This window comes from Hyla sarda, chromosome 8 (assembly GCF_029499605.1).
Source record: "Hyla sarda isolate aHylSar1 chromosome 8, aHylSar1.hap1, whole genome shotgun sequence".
In the NCBI taxonomy this organism is placed as follows: domain Eukaryota; kingdom Metazoa; phylum Chordata; class Amphibia; order Anura; family Hylidae; genus Hyla; species Hyla sarda.
The window spans coordinates 68,113,258-68,131,597 of NC_079196.1; the positions used below are offsets into that span (position 1 = coordinate 68,113,258).

The window sequence follows — 18,340 nt, forward strand, 5'->3', positions numbered from 1 at the left end:
TAGGAATCCAAATTGGTTGAACCCCCACTAATTATCTAGTTATTCTCTATTCTGTGGATAGGGGATAACTATAATTTACTTCTGGATCAGTTAAAGCTTGGACCTTGACAACCTTCTAGTGTTTTCCTGTTAATCACCAATTCTCAGAGCCTGAACTCCGAACATTGACTCTCAGTACATTTACTTTGAAAAGAGACTACCTTTTATAGATAGTGGCCATACTCTTATAGCTCCAATAGAAAAATATTGGAGCTATAAGAGTATGTGACTTTTGGTCCGAGCTTATGGTAAGTGGTAAGCTCCTACTAGCCCGCTCCACCTAAGACTGTAGCCCTTCTATGTTCAGTCAGAGGAGTACTCTGCTCTGAACCACTATAAACCAAAGACCTATAAACCTTTGCAATTAAGAACAATGATACTACTGATCCTTAAGAACAGCCATTTGTTCATATGCAACATGCATTAACATGTGATGCTAAGGAAGTTGTTGGGGCCACAATGACTTCATCGGGGATCCCCCATCATGTCTTCTAGTTCCATTCTGAATGGTATGGCTTCAACTCTGGGACAAACTCTTCTCTGCAGTGATGGCAGTGATGGCCCGCAACCACTGACTGAGGCGGGGCACTGCTGCATCCAGTGATTAGCTGAGCTGGCAGTCACTGCCAAGTTAAGTCCATCTCAGAAGCAGCAGCCCGAGCATTCAGCGGGGCATTATTGTGGCCCCAGCAACATTTAAAAAATGTAGCATACGGATAATCCCTATAACTAACAAGAATATCATACCAACCTTACTGTGGGGTACAAACTCTTCCATCATCTTTTTAAGAGGATTTTCATAGTCTACGATCATCTGTCCAAGTCGAGGATACTCTCGATCACTAGAGGGATGATACAGAAATGAATATAGCACAAGATCTCAAACATATAAAAAGCATCTCAAGTTGCACTAAAATGTATAATGTGAGTTTACTGGTTTGAATATATTAAAAGAACAATCACCACTTTTCCCCTATGGGACAAAATACCGGGCGGTGTACTGAACCGCTGAATACGCATTGGTTATAGACACATACCTGGCTCCATGAGTCATTTCATGAGAGTAGTTGTACAGTCCTATTATTGCTTTCCTTTCTTCAATCCGAGAAAGCATTATCATTAGTGTAGTATAGGTTATGATTAGATCTAAGTAGTTCTTGGTTAAATCAAAGTTGACAGTCTGTAGAAATAACACAAAAGAAACTTGAGTTACCAAAATGTAACAGATGGAAAATTACATCATTGCATTCCATTTTCTATTAAAAACCTTGAAACTTGAAAGAATCCAGCAAAAAGGAGATTTTTTTAGACTTACCGTAAAATCTCTTTCTCGAAGGATCCATTGGGGGACACAGACTCTGGGTATATGCTGCTGTCTCTAGGAGGTTGACACTATGGTAACCAAAAAGTCGGCTCCTCCCAGCAGGATATACCCGCCTCCAGGCCACTGAGCAATTCAGATTAGTCTCAGAGCAATAGGAGGAGACCGATAGGTCAAAGGAAAAAAAACATGAACTGTCCGAGAACCCGAAGAAACAAAAACTGAACACTCCCTCGGACAGATAACCGAAAAAGGAAGCCCAGAACAGGGGCGGGAGCTGTGTCCCCCAATGGATCATTCGAGAAAGAGATTTTACGGCAAGTCTAAAAAATCTCCTTTTCTCTATCGGCTCCATTGGGGGACACAGACTCCGGGACGTACCAAAGCCGTCCCTTGGGTGGGCAGAGAATAAAAAAGTCAGGCAGTCGGCTGTACCACCGCCGCCTGCAACACCTTACGTCCCAGACTAGCATCAGCCGATGCGAAGGTATGAACCTTATAGAATTTCGAAAAATTGTGCAAAGATGACCAAGTGGCCGCTTTACAGATCTGCGAGGCCGAGGCCTTGTTTCGGAGAGCCCAGGATGCTCCCACAGAGCAGGTGGAATGAGCCAAAACCCTGAAAGGTGGGGTCCTCCCCTTGCAGCGGTTAGCTTCCGAAATAGCACATCGGATCCACCGAGAAATGGTGGCCTTAGAAGCAGGCTGTCCCTTCTGACGGCCTTCCGTGAGGACGAAAAAAGAATCGCATTGACGCATTGAAGCAGGTGCTCCCTGGGATGAGAAGGAGCAGGACAAAATGACGGAAGGATGATGTCCTCGTTGAGATGAAAAGCCGAAACGACTTTAGGGAGGAAAGACGGATCTGGTCGGAAAACAACCTTGTCCTGATGAATTATCAGGAAAGGGGAACGGCAGGAGAGAGAGCTGCCAGTTCAGAAACTCTCCTAATGGAGGTAATAGCTATAAAAAAAGCCACTTTCCAGGAAAGGAGGCAAAGGGGAACCTCCCTAAGGGGCTCAATGGGTGCGCCCTGGAGAGCGCCTAAAACAAAGTTCAAGTCCCAAGGGGGAGAAGGGGACCGGTAAGGAGGGGCCGCATGTGCCACTCCTTGGAGGAAGGTCTGGACATGAGAATTGGAAGCCAGAGGACGCTGAAAAAGAATAGAAAGGGCCAAAATCTGACCCTTAAGGGAACTGAGAGCCAGCCCTAGTTCCAACCCCGACTGTAAAAAGGAAAGGAGATGGGGTACGGAAAAGGTAACTGAAGAAAAAGATTGAGCTTCGCACCAACGAAAGTAAGACCGCCAGGTACGGTGGTAAATTTTCGCAGAGGAGGGCTTGCGAGCCCTAAGCATGGTGCAAACTACCTGGGAAGAGAAGCCGCAGGGGCCCTTAGAACCGCAGTCTCAACCGCCACGCTGTCAAATGCAGCGATTGTAAATTGTGGTGGCAAAGGGGACACTGTGACAGTAGGTCTGGACGAAGAGGAAGGCGGAACGGAACATCGTCCAGAAGCCAGACCACGTCGGCGTACCATGCCCTTTGAGGCCAGTCTGGAGCCACCAGAATGGCGGGGACTCCTTCCGCCTTGACCTTCCTCAGAATCCTGGGAAGGAGAGGGAAAGGAGGGAACAGGTAGGGCAGGACAAAGCCAGACCACGGAATTACTAAGGCATCCGCGGCTAGAGCCAGGGGGTCCCTGGATTTTGACACAAACTTCGGAACTTTCGGGTTGTGTCGTGATGCGAAGAGATCCACGTCCGGGGTCCCCCAGAGGTCGCAGATCTGCGCGAACACCTCCGGAAGAGGAGACCACTCTCCGGGGTCAGCTGAGGACCGACTGAGGAAATCCGCTTCCCAATTGAGAACTCCCGGAATGTGAATCGCCGAAATGGCTGGAACCACTTGTTCCACCCAGAGGAGGATTTTTGACACCTCGGGCATGGCCGCTGAGCTGTGAGTGCCGCCCTGCCGATTGATGTATGCCACAGCTGTGGCATTGTCCGACTGGACACGGACAGGGTGACCCAGAAACAGGGACTCCCAATGCTTCAAAGATAAAATCGCCCTCAGTTCCAGAATGTTTATGGAAAGAAGGGCTTCTTGGGGAGGCCAGAGGCCCTGAACCGTCTGATCCCTGAAAACACCCCCCCAGCCCGACAGGCTGGCGTATGTTGTGACCACCTGCCAGTGGAGGGGGAGGAACGAATGACCCTGAAGAAGAAGAGGGGAGCCGAGCCACCAGCGCAGAGACTGCAGAGTCTGGAGCGGGAGAAAAATCTTGCGATAGAGAGAGAGAGAGAGAGAGAGAGAGAGAGAGAGAGGGGACCTGTCCCATCGTGCTAGAATCACCAGCTGAAGAGGACAGTAATGAAACTGGGCAAAGGGTACGGCCTCCATGGCTGCCACCATTCGACCCAGGACTTCCATGCAAGTACGGATGGAGACCGGGGATGGTGTCCGGAGGGAGCGGACTCCCGACAAGAGGGCCAGACGTTTGTCCGGCGGAAGGCGAATCCGATCCGAGGCAGAGTCGAACTGAAGCCCCAAGAAGACCAGAGACTGGGTGGGGGAGAGGACCGACATGTCTCTGTTGACCATCCACCCGAAGGGACATAAGGTCTGAAGAGTGAGGCTCACATTCTCCTCTGGTGGGGGCTTTGATGAGAAGGTCGTCCAAGTAGGGTATCACTGAGACCCCTCTTGACCGTAACAGAGCTACCACAGGCGCCAGAATCTTGGTAAAGACTCGTGGCGCTGTGGCCAGACCAAAGGGGAGAGCCACAAATTGATCATGACCTTCCGGAACCGCAAACCGGAGGTACCGCTGGTGTCCGGGAAAAATTGGAACGTGGAGGTAGGCATCCTTGATGTCCATCGAGGAAAGAAACTCCCCTTGATCCATAGATGCCACCACCGAACAGAGATTCCATTCGGAAATGGCGGATAAAAAGATGGTGGTTGAGACGTTTGAGATCCAGGATTGGCCACACAGAACAATTTTTCTTGGGAACCACGAAAAGATTGGAATAAAAACCCCGAAAGAGTTCCCTTGAAGGAACTGGGACGATGACACCCTGGACGAGAAGGGACTGAAGAGCCTCCCGAAATCCCCTCGCAAGCGAGGGAGATCGGGGAGCATGGGACTGAAAAAAACGATCCCTCGGAAGGGAGGCAAATTCTATACGGTATCCGTTGGACACCACGTCCCTGACCCAGGAGCCGTGAATGTGCGTGGTCCAAACATCTCGAAAAAACAAGAGAAGACCTCCCACCCGGAAAAAAGCTGCGGGTGGGGGCGTCCCTTCATGCAGAACTGGGTTTGCGGTTGCCTGCTTTGGCCGCAAAACGGTCGGGACGGTTGGTGTCCGACTTCCACGAGAGAGGGGCCTTGAAAAAGGGAACCTTCTTGTCCCGTGGAGGTGCCTGGTTGGATCCTTTAGAGGGGCCAGACGTCCGAAAGGACCGAAAGGAAGAAGACTTCCTACAGAAAAGTGCTAGATTTGTTTTGAGGTAATAAAGAGCTCTTGCCCCCTGTCGCCTCAGAGATAATCTCATCCAGGCGCTTGCCAAAAAGATGGGAACCAGTAAAAGGAATCTCAGTGAGACTTCTTAGATGCAGCATCCGCGTTTCAAGTTTTAAGCCAAATGGAACGACGGAGGGCCACTAGATTACCGGTGGCATAGGCAGCGCAGTGAGCTGAGTGCAAGGAAGCAGAACACAGGTTTGTGGCCCTCCAGCTTTGGAACATTGGAGGGCCAGAGCAGACAGTTCTTCTGGGGAGAACCTGAAAGAATGCCCTGACTGAGTTGGGACTGCCAAACCGAGAGGGCCTTAGACACCCAGGTGGAGGCGAAGGCAGGGAGCAGGGAAGAACCCGCTGCTTCAAAGGCATACTTCGCTAACAACTCAACCTTTTTGTCTGCAGGATCCTTGAAGGCCGCTGCATCCTCCAGCGGCAAGGTAGTAGCTTTAGAGAGGCGGGAAACGGGAGGATCCACCGACAGAGAGGAAGTCACTTTGGAAACAAGGTCCTTGGCGAAAGGATATCGCGCTTGGACTTTCTTCAGTCCCTGAAACTTCTTCTCAGGGTGCTTCCAGGCAGATTCTAGAATGGCCTCAAATTCAGCGTGAGAGCTGAACACTTTGGGTGCCGGTCGGGCACGATGAAAGGATACTTCTGGAGCTGCGTCCGAAGTTCCTGGGTCCTCTAGGTTAAAGGTGTCTCTTATGGCCATAACCAATGTGTTCACTATGTCCACTGAATCCGAACGGTCCTCCGAATCGGATGACCTCGGCCGCTAGCTCTCCAGGAGAGTGCAAACGAGTGGAGGCGGCCCTGGAAGAGGGAGACTCCGACCTGGTACGTGGTTCAGGAGAGTCAGAGCGGCAACCGCAGGAACATCCTCTAGAAGAGTGACGCGTGTGGCCTGAAGAAGTGGTCGGGCGAGACCTGCGAGAGGAACAACCGTGCCTACCAGTAGACTCCTGGGAAGAGTCAGAGGAGACACCCCTATTACACTTATGCAAAGCGTAGGGAGAAGGGGTACGGGACCTTCTAGAGGGCCGGTGAAGGGTAGACCTCTCCAAGGTAGTCACCACAGAACGGGAGACCTGTGTCAAGTCGGATATAGACTGGGAGAGGGAGGAAACCCAGGCTGGAGGGGCGGCCGAACCCACCAGGTTTGAAGGGGCACCTGGGTTAGAAATAGCAGGGGGGTCTGGGGGAGCAGGGGAGAAGCAGAACAAATGGGTTCAGTAAAACCTGACATTTTTGCAGAGCAGCTTTTACAAGCGTAATGGGTAACTAATATTTCCGGAATCTGCTTAGAGGGATGAACAGTTTTGGGCACGGACATAGTCAAATAATGAACAGTCTCACCCAGAGTCTGTGTCCCAAGGCAGCTGCTGTGAGAAGAACTCTGCACCGTGCTGAGGGAGAGAGAAAAGACGCCGGCCAATAGGAGGAAAAGGCCGGGTCAGGGCAAGGAGCTCTGTGATTGGCCCCTGCACGGCCCCAACGCGTACACAGCGCTGATTGGTGGCCCTTTTCGCGCTGCTGTGGCGCTTATGCTGCCAGGTGGGCGGAGCTAACGTCAGCCGGGCCGTTAAAAATATACAGCGGGACTCCTCTGTAATGGCACCCGCTCCGAACCCCGAGCGCACACGAAGCCTGTAGTGAGTCCTGTGCGCCCGGGAATGGAGCGCACAGCCGCGGCTGCCAAAAGTGAAAGTAAAAAAGGCGCAAGCCACCCGCAGGGAGAAGCCTGCAGCGTGTACATGCTTCTAATAAAGTGCCCATACAGACAAAGACTGCCCCATAGCTCCACTGCCGCCCATATAATAAAAAAAAATACTCCCCCTGCAGGGAATAAGTATCCCCCGGCCAGTCCCAGCTTCTGTAGGATAGGGCCAAAAAACAAAGGGTCTCCAGCTGTTGCAAGACCTAGGGAGAAAAAGATACTACCCTATGCTGAAGAACTTACCTAAAGAAGTCTTCAGACTGTAGTCTTCAGTCAGCATTTTCACCTGCTGCAAGCCAAGCTCATAGCGAGGCAAACAGGGAGGTAGGGGGACCCGGACCCATGAGTTACAACCCCAAGCGCTGACCGCTGGCGAGAGGGGGTTAACAGTACATCCAAGATGCCTGCCACCTCTCGCAATGGGAAAACAGTGAACATTGCTTTCCTGAGTCCCCACCTGAAAACAGAAATAAAAAGGAATAAAGAACTAACACATTCCCTAAACCTAATAAAATAAAAAATATGAGACTTGGTCTGGAGAAAACCAGACCAAGTCCACCTCCTTAATACACTAAGCAAAAACTGAATTGCTCAGTGGCCTGGAGGCGGGTATATCCTGCTGAGAGGAGCCGACTTTTTGGTTACCATAGTGTCAACCTCCTAGAGACAGCAGCATATACCCAGAGTCTGTGTCCCCCAATGGAGCCGATAGAGAAACATATTTTCTATGTACAGTCCTACTCTACTTTTTCTCAAGTCGGAGGTATGAAGTAATGGTCAGACTGCACGCGTCTGTGTAGCCCTGTGTGTCAATCAAAAGTCGGTGACGTATGGGAGAGGGTCATGGTAGCTTAATGCTGCCCCAGAACCGCTGGCACCGCCTTCAGGACACTAACAACCAGATTACAAGGTGACTTTTTTTTTATATACTTTTCGGGAACAAAGTACATAAAGGTATTTGAGGAAAGGAGGGAATAAGGAGTATGTGTTTCTAGAGAAAATGTGTTTCGGTAGACTTAGGCAATTATTAATGAGATGAGAGGCAAATATCCTAACAATCCAAGATCCAATTCCTGTAATTTACCTCTTGTGTGTCCTCCTCCTTATCTACAGCTTGTGTGAGCTGCTCTCAAAAGTGTGGACTTGTGTGAAACCCCCTCCCTTCCAATATCTTTAACACAGAGAGCAGAATGTCCATCAGATGGATGTATCTTATCTTTCCGAGTAACAACACTAAATGGTAGAAAATGTCTAACGAAAATTAGAGAGAGTTGTTTAATATTGCATCAAAAAAATTACTTAAAAATATTCAGTGCAAAATGTGCATAGGCTTTACAGGGATCCACACAATCATGGTCATAGGGGGAGATTTATCAAAACCTGTGCAAAGGAAAAGTTGCCCACAGTAACTAATCAGATAGCTTATTTTATTTTGCAGAGGTCTTGTTAAAAATGAAAGAAGTGAGCTGATTGGTTGCTATGGGAGACTGGACAACTTTTCCTCTTGACAGGTTTTGATAAATCATCCTCATAGTTCAGTTATAACAACATATTCACATACAGTGGTCCCTCAACATATGATATTAATTGGTTCCAGGAGAACCATCATATGTTGAAACCATCATATGTCGAGTACATATGTCTATGTAAAAATAGTAATTGGTTCTGGGGCCTCGGAACCATTGTATGTTGAATACATATCTCTATGGGAAACTGCTAATTGGTTCTGGGACGACCATTGTATGTGGAGTGTATGGGGAGTGTTTAACAAACCAGGGTGCCTCCAACTGTTGCACAACTAAAACTCCCAGCATGCATGTACAGCCATTGACTGTCTGGGCATGCTGGGAGTTATAGTTTTGCAACAGCTGGAGGCACACTGATAGGGAAACATTGATGTATGGGGTGTATAGTGTGTCTATGTATTGTATGTGATGTGTGACATCGCATACAGTACTGTACAGTTCTTTAACCCCTTAAGGACCGAGCCATTTTATACCTTAAGGACCGGAGCGTTTTTTGCAATTCTGACCACTGTCACTTTAAACATTAATAACTCTGGGATGGTTTTAGTTATCATTCTGATTCCGAGATTGTTTTTTCGTGACATGTTCTACTTTAACTTAGTGGTAAAATTTTATGGTAACTTGCATTCTTTCTTGGTGAAAAATCCCAAAATTTGATGAAAAAAATGAAAATTTTGCATTTTTCTAACTTTGAAGCTCTCTGCTTGTAAGGAAAATGGATATTCAAAATATATTTTTTTTGGGTTCACATATACAATATGTCTACTTTATGTTTGCATCATAAAATTCATGAGTTTTTACTTTTGGAAGACACCATAGGGCTTCAAAGTTCAGCAGCAATTTTGAAATTTTTCACAAAATTTTCAAACTCACTATTTTTCAGGGACCAGTTCAGTTTTGAAGTGGATTTGAAGGGTCTTCATATTAGAAATACCCCATAAATGACCCCATTATAAAAACTACACCCCCTAAAGTATTCAAAAAAACATTCAGTAAGTGTATTAACCCTTTAGGTGTTTCACAGGAATAGTAGCAAAGTGAAGGAGAAAATTCAAAATCTTCATTTTTTACACTCGCATGTTCTTGTAGACCCAATTTTTGAATTTTTGCAAGGGATAAAAAGGAGAAAATTTTTACTTGTATTTGAAACCCAATTTCTCTCGAGTAAGCACATACCTCATATGTCTATGTTAATTGTTCGGCGGGCGCAGTAGAGGGCTCAGAAGGGAAGGAGCGACAAATGGTTTTTTGGGGGCATGCCGCATTTAGGAAGCCCCTATGGTGCCAGGACAGCAAAAAAAAACACATGGCATACCATTTTGGAAACTAGACCCCTCAAGGAACGTAACAAGGGGTAAAGTGAACCTTAATACCCTACAGGTGATTCACGACTTTTGCATATGTAAAAAAAATATATATTTTTTTTACCTAAAATGCTTGGTTTCCCAAAAATTTTACATTTTTAAAAAGGGTAATAGCAGAAAATACCCCCCAAAATTTGAAGCCCAATTTCTCCCGATACAGAAAACACCTTGCATGGGGGTGAAAAGTTCTCTGCTGGCGCACTACAGGTCTCAGAAGAGAAGGAGTCACATTTGGCTTTTTGAAAGCAAATTTTGCTCTGGGGGCATGCCGCATTTAGGAAGCCCCTATGGTGCCAGAACAGCAAAAAAAAAAACACATGGCATACCATTTTGGAAACTAGACCCCTCGGGGAACGTAACAAGGGGTAACATGAACCTTAATGCCCTACAGGTGTTTCACAACTTTTGCATATGTAAAAAAAAAAAATTTTTTTTACCTAAAATGCTTGTTTTCCCAAAATGTTTACATTTTTAAAAAGGGTAATAGCGGAAAATACCCCCCAAAATTTGAAGCCCAATTTCTCCCGATTCAGAAAACACCCCATATGGGGGTGAAAAGTGCTCTGCTGGCGCACTACAGGTCTCAGAAGAGAAGGAGTAACATTTGGCTTTTTGAAAGCAAATTTTGCTCTGGGGGCATGCCGCATTTAGGAAGCCCCTATGGTGCCAGGACAGCAAAAAAAAACACATGGCGTACCATTTTGGAAACTAGACCCCTCGGGGAACGTAACAAGGGGTAATGTGAACCTTAATACCCTACAGGTGTTTCACGACTTTTGCATATGTAAAAAAATATATATTTTTTTTACCTAAAATGCTTGGTTTCCCAAAATTTTTACAATTTTAAAAAGGGTAATAGCAGAAAATACCCCCCAAAATTTGAAGCCCAATTTCTCCCGATTCAGAAAACACCCCATATGGGTGTGAAAAGTGCTCTGCTGGCGCACTACATGTCTCAGAAGAGAAGGAGTCACATTTGGCTTTTTGAAAGCGAATTTTGCTCTGGGGGCATGCCGCATTTAGGAAGCCCCTATGGTGCCAGGACAGCAAAAAAAAAACACATGGCATACCATTTTAGAAACTAGACCCCTCGGGGAACGTAACAAGGGGTAATTTGAACCTTAATACCCTACAGGTGTTTCACGACTTTTGCATATGTAAAAAAAATATTTTTTTTTTACCTAAAATGCTTGTTTTCCCAAAAATTTTACATTTTTTAAAAGGGTAATAGCAGAAAATACCCCCCAAAATTTGAAGCCCAATTTCTCCCGAGTACGGCGATACCCCATATGTGGCCCTAAACTGTTGCCTTGAAATACGACAGGGCTCCAAAGTGAGAGCGCCATGCGCATTTGAGGCCTAAATTAGGGACTTGCATAGGGGTGGACATAGGGGTATTCTACGCCAGTGATTCCCAAACAGGGTGCCTCCAGCTGTTGTAAAACTCCCAGCATGCCTGGACAGTCAACGGCTATCTGGCAATACTGGGAGTAGTTGTTTTGCAACAGCTGGAGGCTCCGTTTTGGAAACAGTGGCGTACCAGACGTTTTTCATTTTTATTGGGGAGGGGGGTTGTATAGGGGTATGTGTATATGTAGTGTTTTTTACTTTTTATTTTATTTTGTGGTAGTGTAGTGTAGTGTTTTTAGGGTACAGTCACACGGGCGGGGGGTTCACAGTAGTTTCTCGCTGGCAGTTTGAGCTACGGCAGAAAATTTGACGCAGCTCAAACTTGCAGCCGGATACTTACTGTAATCCTCCGCCCATGTGAGTGTACCCTGTACAGTGGAAGCCTCACTGTGGAAGGGCACACGGGACACATTAAACAACTATCTGTCAGTTGCTGAAGTTGTCAGCACTGTCAGATAGCTGTTTGTACGATGGCCCCGACACACAGCAGCATCATATGTCGAGGCTGCCTTCAACATACGATGGGCTCTGAGAGGCCATCCTATGTTGAAATGATCATATGTTGGGGCCATCATAAGTCGAGGGATCACTGTATACATTTATTAGGCAGAAAACAATAGTAGAATGATACATATAAGAATTTATACTTACAATATCAAAGAAAACTTGACACACATCAATAGTGTTAAGCAGCTCACATACATGGTCCTGAAAAGAAAAAAAAGTGGAATATCCGTGTGTCAATTACAGAACAATGCAGGAAACCAGGAAATGATACACTACATCACAGCAACCAGTCAGTAAACAGTTCAAAGTTGCAAGACTAGACATATAAAGTATCCACAATGATTAAATGTAGACAGGATGGCATATTCAGGGACTGGATCCTCCTGTGATATACTGCTACCCTAATATATTAGGCTTCAAAGAGAATGTATCATCTAGACTTATATATATATATATATATACACACACACTGATTAAAGTCAGATACAGAAATATGCTCCTTTTACTGATCTGTTTCAATTTTCTGATTGTAAAACCTAAAGTGGTTTTACACAGCATTTAGAGATATACTTTTTAGCAAGCCCCAAGAACATAAGCACAATGGTCTGAAGCTGACCCTATTCACTTGCATGGGAGAGTTTTCCAGGCATGCTCTGTGAACAGGTCTGTATTGATATGGTAAATTTAGGAGATATATCTCTATATATCTGTGTTCTTTTGCAACTACATTCTTTTTCTTCTTCTATTTCCCTCCACTATTAAAGGGTTCCCGATGTTATTTGTTTAATTTGCTTGCTTCTGTTTAGAAGCGATCCCCAGAGGTCATCCTTCCACTGGGTAAAAAGTCACCTTGGAATGTATGTTTATTCTACATATATATGAATAAAGAATTATTTGGAAGACCGATGTAATACTCTTACATTGCAAGAGAGTTTGTCTTTCTTGGAAGAATTCGGCTATGTTAACACGCCAGAATTTCCGTGCGGAATTCTGCAGAGAGATTCTGCTGCAGCAGAGTCCCATTGATTTCAATGGGATTCTGCCGCAACGTGCACAAAGCAGAATTTCCGCGCTGGAAACATTTTGCGCGGAAATTCAAATTGTGGTATCTGCAGAAAGAATGGACATGTTGAATCCCCACAGAATGTATTGCAGTCTATGAGACTGTGCATTCCCGAACAGTCCTAGCAATCTGCAGAATGTCCGCACAGAGATTTTCCGTGCAGACATTCTGGCGCGTGAACATAACCTAAAGGTCTTTCCCCCTCAGAAAGTTTACAGACAATAAACGTGAGAGTCCTGGTTTTAGGGATTATGACTAAATATTACCACAACAGTTTGCAGGGAACGGAGAGGCTGAGCTTTGAACATCAGCTTTTGTAAATGGTGGTAGATCCTGTGTTATCCATCTACTGTAGTCAGTAATTTTGTCTGTGATAAGGAGAACATCAACATACAATGGCCTTTCCTGGACCATAGTAACTCAAAACCACACTCAACATACAATGCAAGAAACGGTCTGGATCCATGGCTGGCTTGAGTGGCTTGAAGAACTGCCCAATTTCTGACTGGGCATTTTACTGGTAATATCCCAGAATTATTGAAGAAAATGCACCAATTTGCTGTCTAGACGCGCCTACCTAAAAAGTTCATTTCAAATATTTTAAGTGTATTTTAAGTATTAAAAAGTATCCTTCAGTGCTGATGTGACATGAGAACTCCTTGCCGGGATCGGCTCCATCAACATTACGTTTGTGGTCTGTGGATATACATCTGAATATCATTAAAAAAAAAAAAAGGTATGCAGCATGCTTGCTTGCTCATGACTACGTTTGGGCTGCATTTTATTTGGGGTTAAGGATACCGTAGACTACCATGATTTTGTAATCAGAACATTAAATATATACCAGCATAAAGGTAAACTCAACATAATCACAAGTAGATTGCATTTGGTCTTTTGAAGCTTTTGGCTTTGCTGCAGTATACGTTTGAATACCTTTTTATAGTAATCTGATGTAAACCCACAACAGAAACCATAAAAGTGGGAAACACAAAATGACATGTTTAACTTCTGTTACTTTTATTATTATTGAACGCTATCAAGTCAGTTTAATGTTTCTTAAGAATTCTCAATCTGTTTTGGGACGTCTTCAGGTTTTCTAGCGGCATGGTAATGATTTTTGGATCTACTACTCTTAAAGTTGATAGCCCCCTCTCTTTATCCTTTAGTCCTTTCAGATATATTGTAAAGGTCATATTCTATTCACAAAATGCCAAAAATAGGAGCCCTTTGATTTGTTAACTTGTGTGTGAAGGCACAGATCCACCATTATTTTGCCCCTGCCTTCAGTAGCACCCGTACTACTTAACCCCTAAACAACCTAGCCAAGTAAGTGAAAGTCACTACCAGTGTGCAGATCATGTGTGCTGTTGCTGCATACAACTCTATGGGAGCTAAGGAAACGGTCTAGGGAGATCGATGGATCCACTTATTTTGGTTTTCTGACCTATACTCCAGCTTATTTGTAGCCTCTGGAGGTGAGGAAGTAGCACAATTTGTATAACTCCCATCGACTTTATCGGAAGTTGCAAAATTGGCATAGAACCATAGCGGGCGCTTTAAATCAATGAACTGCAGCGGCTTTGCAGGTGCAGAGACCGCCACCACTGCCGGCTTCTCTGCCCCTGCCTGTCCTGGGGTCTAGAGCCCTGCTGCCGGCCCTTCTCTCCCCCTGGCTATCGGTGCCGCTGCCCGTTCTCTCCCCCTGACTATCGGTGCCGGCGCCCCATTGCTGGCGCCGATAGCCAGGGGGAGAGAAGCGGCGCCGATAGCCAGGGGGAGAGAAGGGGCAGCGGCACCCATTGCCGGCGCCGCTGCCCCGTTGCCACCCCCATCCCCGGTTGTATAATTACCTGTTGCCGGGGTCGGGTCCGCGCTGCTTCAGGCCTCCGGTGTGCGTCCCCCGAGACGTTGCTATGCGCTGCGAGACGCAATGACGTCACTCGTCATTGCGCCGCGCCGTGCAGTGCATAGCAACGACGCATGGAACGCACACCGGAGGCCTGAAGCAGCGCGGACCCGACCCCGGCAACAGGTAATTATACAAACGGGGATGGGGGAGGCAATGTGGCAGCGGAGCCGGCAATGGGTGCCGCTGCCTCTTCTCTCCCCCTAGCTATCGGCGCCGCTGCCCCATTACCGAGGCCGCTTCTCTCCCCCTGGCTATCGGCGCCGGCAATGGGGCGCCGGCACCGATAGTCAGTGGGAGAGAACGGGCAGCGGCGCAGATAGCAGCGGGAGAGAAGCGGCAGCAGCAGGGCTCTAGACCCCAAATATCCTTGGTAAAATGAGGGCCAGTGTTATAGGCCAGTGTGTGGTATACCCCGATAAATATGGTACATAACTCGCAGAGTTACGTAAACATTGTAGCTTGCAGGACTACAACGTATTTGCAAACCCCATTAAAGCCAATGATAGTTATGCAAACTGTAAAAGTTCCGCACTTTAGGCTTTCTGACCCACCTTCAGTGGCCGCAAACAGAAAGGAGGGGGGCCTGGTACCCCCTGCCGACCAACTTCTCTCAGCCCCGCACATAATACAATGTACGGGACCCAAAGCCATGTTCCATTCATTGTATAGTAGTGGTGCCAGGTAACTGTAGCTCAGCTCTCCACTTCAAAAGGAGCAGAATTCCAGTTTACCTGGTCCTAGTTGTTCCGACCCCTAATACTTTTGATTTTTCTGTCCACAGAGCTGTGTGGGTACCAATATTGTGTACATAACACTTTTTGTTTGCCGCTGAGATTTGACCAAAAACTCTGCTGTTCCAGAAAGTGTTTTCTTTTACATAATTTACCATCAGGAATCAATATCCTTAAATTTTAATAGTTTGGACAATTCTGCACACGAAGATACGAGATATGTTCATTTCATGTATAAATTTATTTTTTTTATAAGAAAAAAGGGAAAAGTGGGATGATTTGAATTTTTATCAAGGGAGTCAGGGTATTTTTTAACAACTTTAATTATTCCTTTTTTAAAATTTTTTATTAATTTATTTTATTACACATTTTTTTCAGACCCCCTATGAGACTTTTATGAGAAATCATTCAATTGCTTATACAGATTAGTGAAATTACACTGAACCATTTGATCAGTGACTTCCTTGTTCAGCATGTCTTTGATAGACTGTTGCAGCAGCTCATGCACGGCAGCCAAGGAAGGCCTTGTTCAGGCCTCAATCTGCCACACTGGATCGACTTCAAATCGATTGCATAGTGGGGAGCTGATCCAGCCACTGCACCACCAATGACGCTGTCAGTTTTAAAATGGCATTTAAATTAAAGGAGTAGTCCCTGCAGATAGGTCATAAGATGTATTCCTTAAAGGAGTAGTCCAGTGGTGACCCAGTGGTGAACAACTTATCCCCTATCCTGAGGATAGGGGATAAGTTTGAGATCGCGGGGGGTCCGACCGCTGGGGCCCCCTGCGATCTCTCTGTACGGGTGCCAGGCTCTCCGGTCAGATAGTGGGTGTCGACCTCCGCACGAATCGGCGGTCCACACGCCCCCTCAATACAACGCTATGGCAGAGCCAGAGATTGCCGAAGGCAGCGCTTCGGCTCTGCCATAGAGTTGTATTGAGGGGGCGTGTCGGCCGCAGCTTCGTGCGGAGGTCGACACGCCCCCTTCCCGCGGACTGTCTGGGCTCCGTACAGGAGATCGCAGGGGGCCCCAGCAGTCGGACCCCCCGCGATCTCAAACTTATCCCCTATCCTCAGGATAGGGGATAAGTTGTTCACCACTGGGTCACCACTGGACTACTCCTTTAAGATATCTCCTTTAATAGCCAGCAATGGAGATTTTTTCATGCTGGCCATCAGTGGGAACCACTGGGTATGTAGCAGGCTCCAGTTCATACATCTATACAGGGGTGTGGAAATAAAAAAAATAAAATTGAAATAAAAAAACTACTTGCCCAAGGGACTAAAACGGGAGCACAATCTACTTGTCCCTATGACAATCCCCTTGTCCGGGCCAATTTTAGTTTTTGCACTTTTTCCTCTTCGCCCAATGATAACAATAACTCTTATTTTTCCATCTACAGACCCATATGAGGGCTTGTTTTTTGATGGACCGATTGTACTTTGTAATGACACCTTTTAGTTTTCCATATGACATGCTCCGATACAAAAACTAAAAAAATTGGTGAGGTGAAATTGAAATTAAAAAAACATAATTTAGCAAATTTTCTTTTTTACGCCATTTATCTTGTGGTCAAGCTAACATGTTCTTTTGATACTTTAGGTCGGCCTAATTACAGCAATACCACATTTGTATAGTTTCATCCCCTTTTACCATTTTAAAAAAATCTGAACTTTTAAGATTTTTTTTTTTATTGCCATTTTCTGACCCCTGTAACTTAAAATTTTTTCGTATACCAGGCTGTATGAGGGCTCATTTTTTTTGCGCCATAATCTGTTGTTTGTATCAGTTTCATTTTAGTATTGATCTGACTTTTTAAATCGCTTTTTACTTTTTTTCTGGGATGTTGTAAAAAACAGCAATTCTGGGATTTGGTATTTTTTTTTACATTTACGTCATTTACCGTACGGGATATATAATGTTATATTTTATTAGTTTGGACAATTACGCACACGGCGATACCAAATATGTTTATTTTTATTAGGTATACATGTTTTTTTTATATAGGAAAAGGAAGTGAATTTAACTTTTAACATGGAAGGGGTTTTATTAAACTTTTTTTTTTTTTTTTTTTACACTTAGGGGACTTTTAGGAGGAATCAGTAGATTCCTCATATAGATCAATGCAGTTCAATTGCACTCCATTGATCTGTGTGCTCTGCACTCCATCGATGAAGCCTGGTCCAGCCAATGACAGAGCCACAGACACCAGAGAAGCAGAGGTAAGCCCTCCAGCTACCCCTACAGTGGATCGATCCACCCCACTAGTCCAACAGGGAGCATTTACACGTCCCTTTAGATGCCGCTGTCAGCTTTGACAGAGGTGATCTAAACAGTTAAAAGCCGGCCACGGCGATCAGTAGCTGGGGGCTGCCGGGTATGGAGCGGGCTTGAGTCAGGATCCCACTCCATACATCCTGAGTGCCGCCGTACTTGTCAGAGGCTTTCAAGTCCGGCCCTGCTTGCCCGAAGCAGGGCTAAAGGGCTGAAAAACTCACCTTCCCGGCATCCGGAAATGCATGTGCCGGGCGTCGGGTGATAGGATTTCCACATCCCTGCTATAGCAGCTCCATGACTGACATATCCGCCATGCATTGTTAAGGGGTTAAGGAAGATTGAGTCAGCTAATTGCTACACAAGTTTTCCCAACTGTGCTATACAAGAGCCACTACTATCAAGTATGAGACTAAGCTAAACACTCACCTTAAATTCCATAACATCCACAAAAGTGAAGTAGTAAAGTGCCAAATTTTTCAGAATCTCAGACTTCTCTTTTTGGAGTTGTGCAAGCTGTTGCTGTAAAATTTGGAAGACAAATATTCAGCTAATTTATTCACAGCGTGACCAATAAAAATGATAGCCATCCTAATCATCTGGCCTGCTGGCTGCTAGATATAACCTCAGGATCTCATACTTACCACTCTTCTATTAATACACAAGGCTTATACATTTATCAAAAGACTGCTTGGCAACATGTTAAATGCAAAGAATGGAAAAAACAAAAGAGCAACTGTTCTAAAGGGCTGGGTCAGTAGAAAGATAAAGCAAGGCAAGGCATCCTGAGATGTAGAAGCAAAAGACACTTAAAATTCTGAACTTACCAAACAGAATATCCAGGCAAAGCCACGTTAGGCATGCAAAATAAATGTAGATACAAACATAAAATACAGTAAAAACAATCTAGAACTAGATAGTCACAATACGACAAAAGCAACCAAAAT

The 18,340-nt window shown here is 45.5% G+C and overlaps 1 protein-coding gene across 8 annotated transcripts in view; it reads right to left on the reverse strand.

Moving 5' to 3' along the window:
• Positions 1-18,340, reverse strand: part of NCKAP1 (NCK associated protein 1) — a 181,883-nt gene that overhangs the window by 98,137 nt on the left and 65,406 nt on the right. For 6 of the 8 annotated variants that reach the window (XM_056536108.1, XM_056536107.1, XM_056536103.1 and 3 more), the window contains 4 exons: positions 17,823-17,915; positions 11,558-11,614; positions 1,077-1,219; positions 791-881 (listed from right to left, as the gene is read on the reverse strand). In XM_056536108.1, coding sequence (XP_056392083.1) covers positions 791-881; positions 1,077-1,219; positions 11,558-11,614; positions 17,823-17,834 — 303 coding nt within the window. In that variant the 5' untranslated portion in view covers positions 17,835-17,915. The remainder of the gene's footprint in view (positions 1-790; positions 882-1,076; positions 1,220-11,557; positions 11,615-17,822; positions 17,916-18,340) is intronic. The other 2 variants (XM_056536106.1, XM_056536102.1) reach the window with 1 other exon arrangement.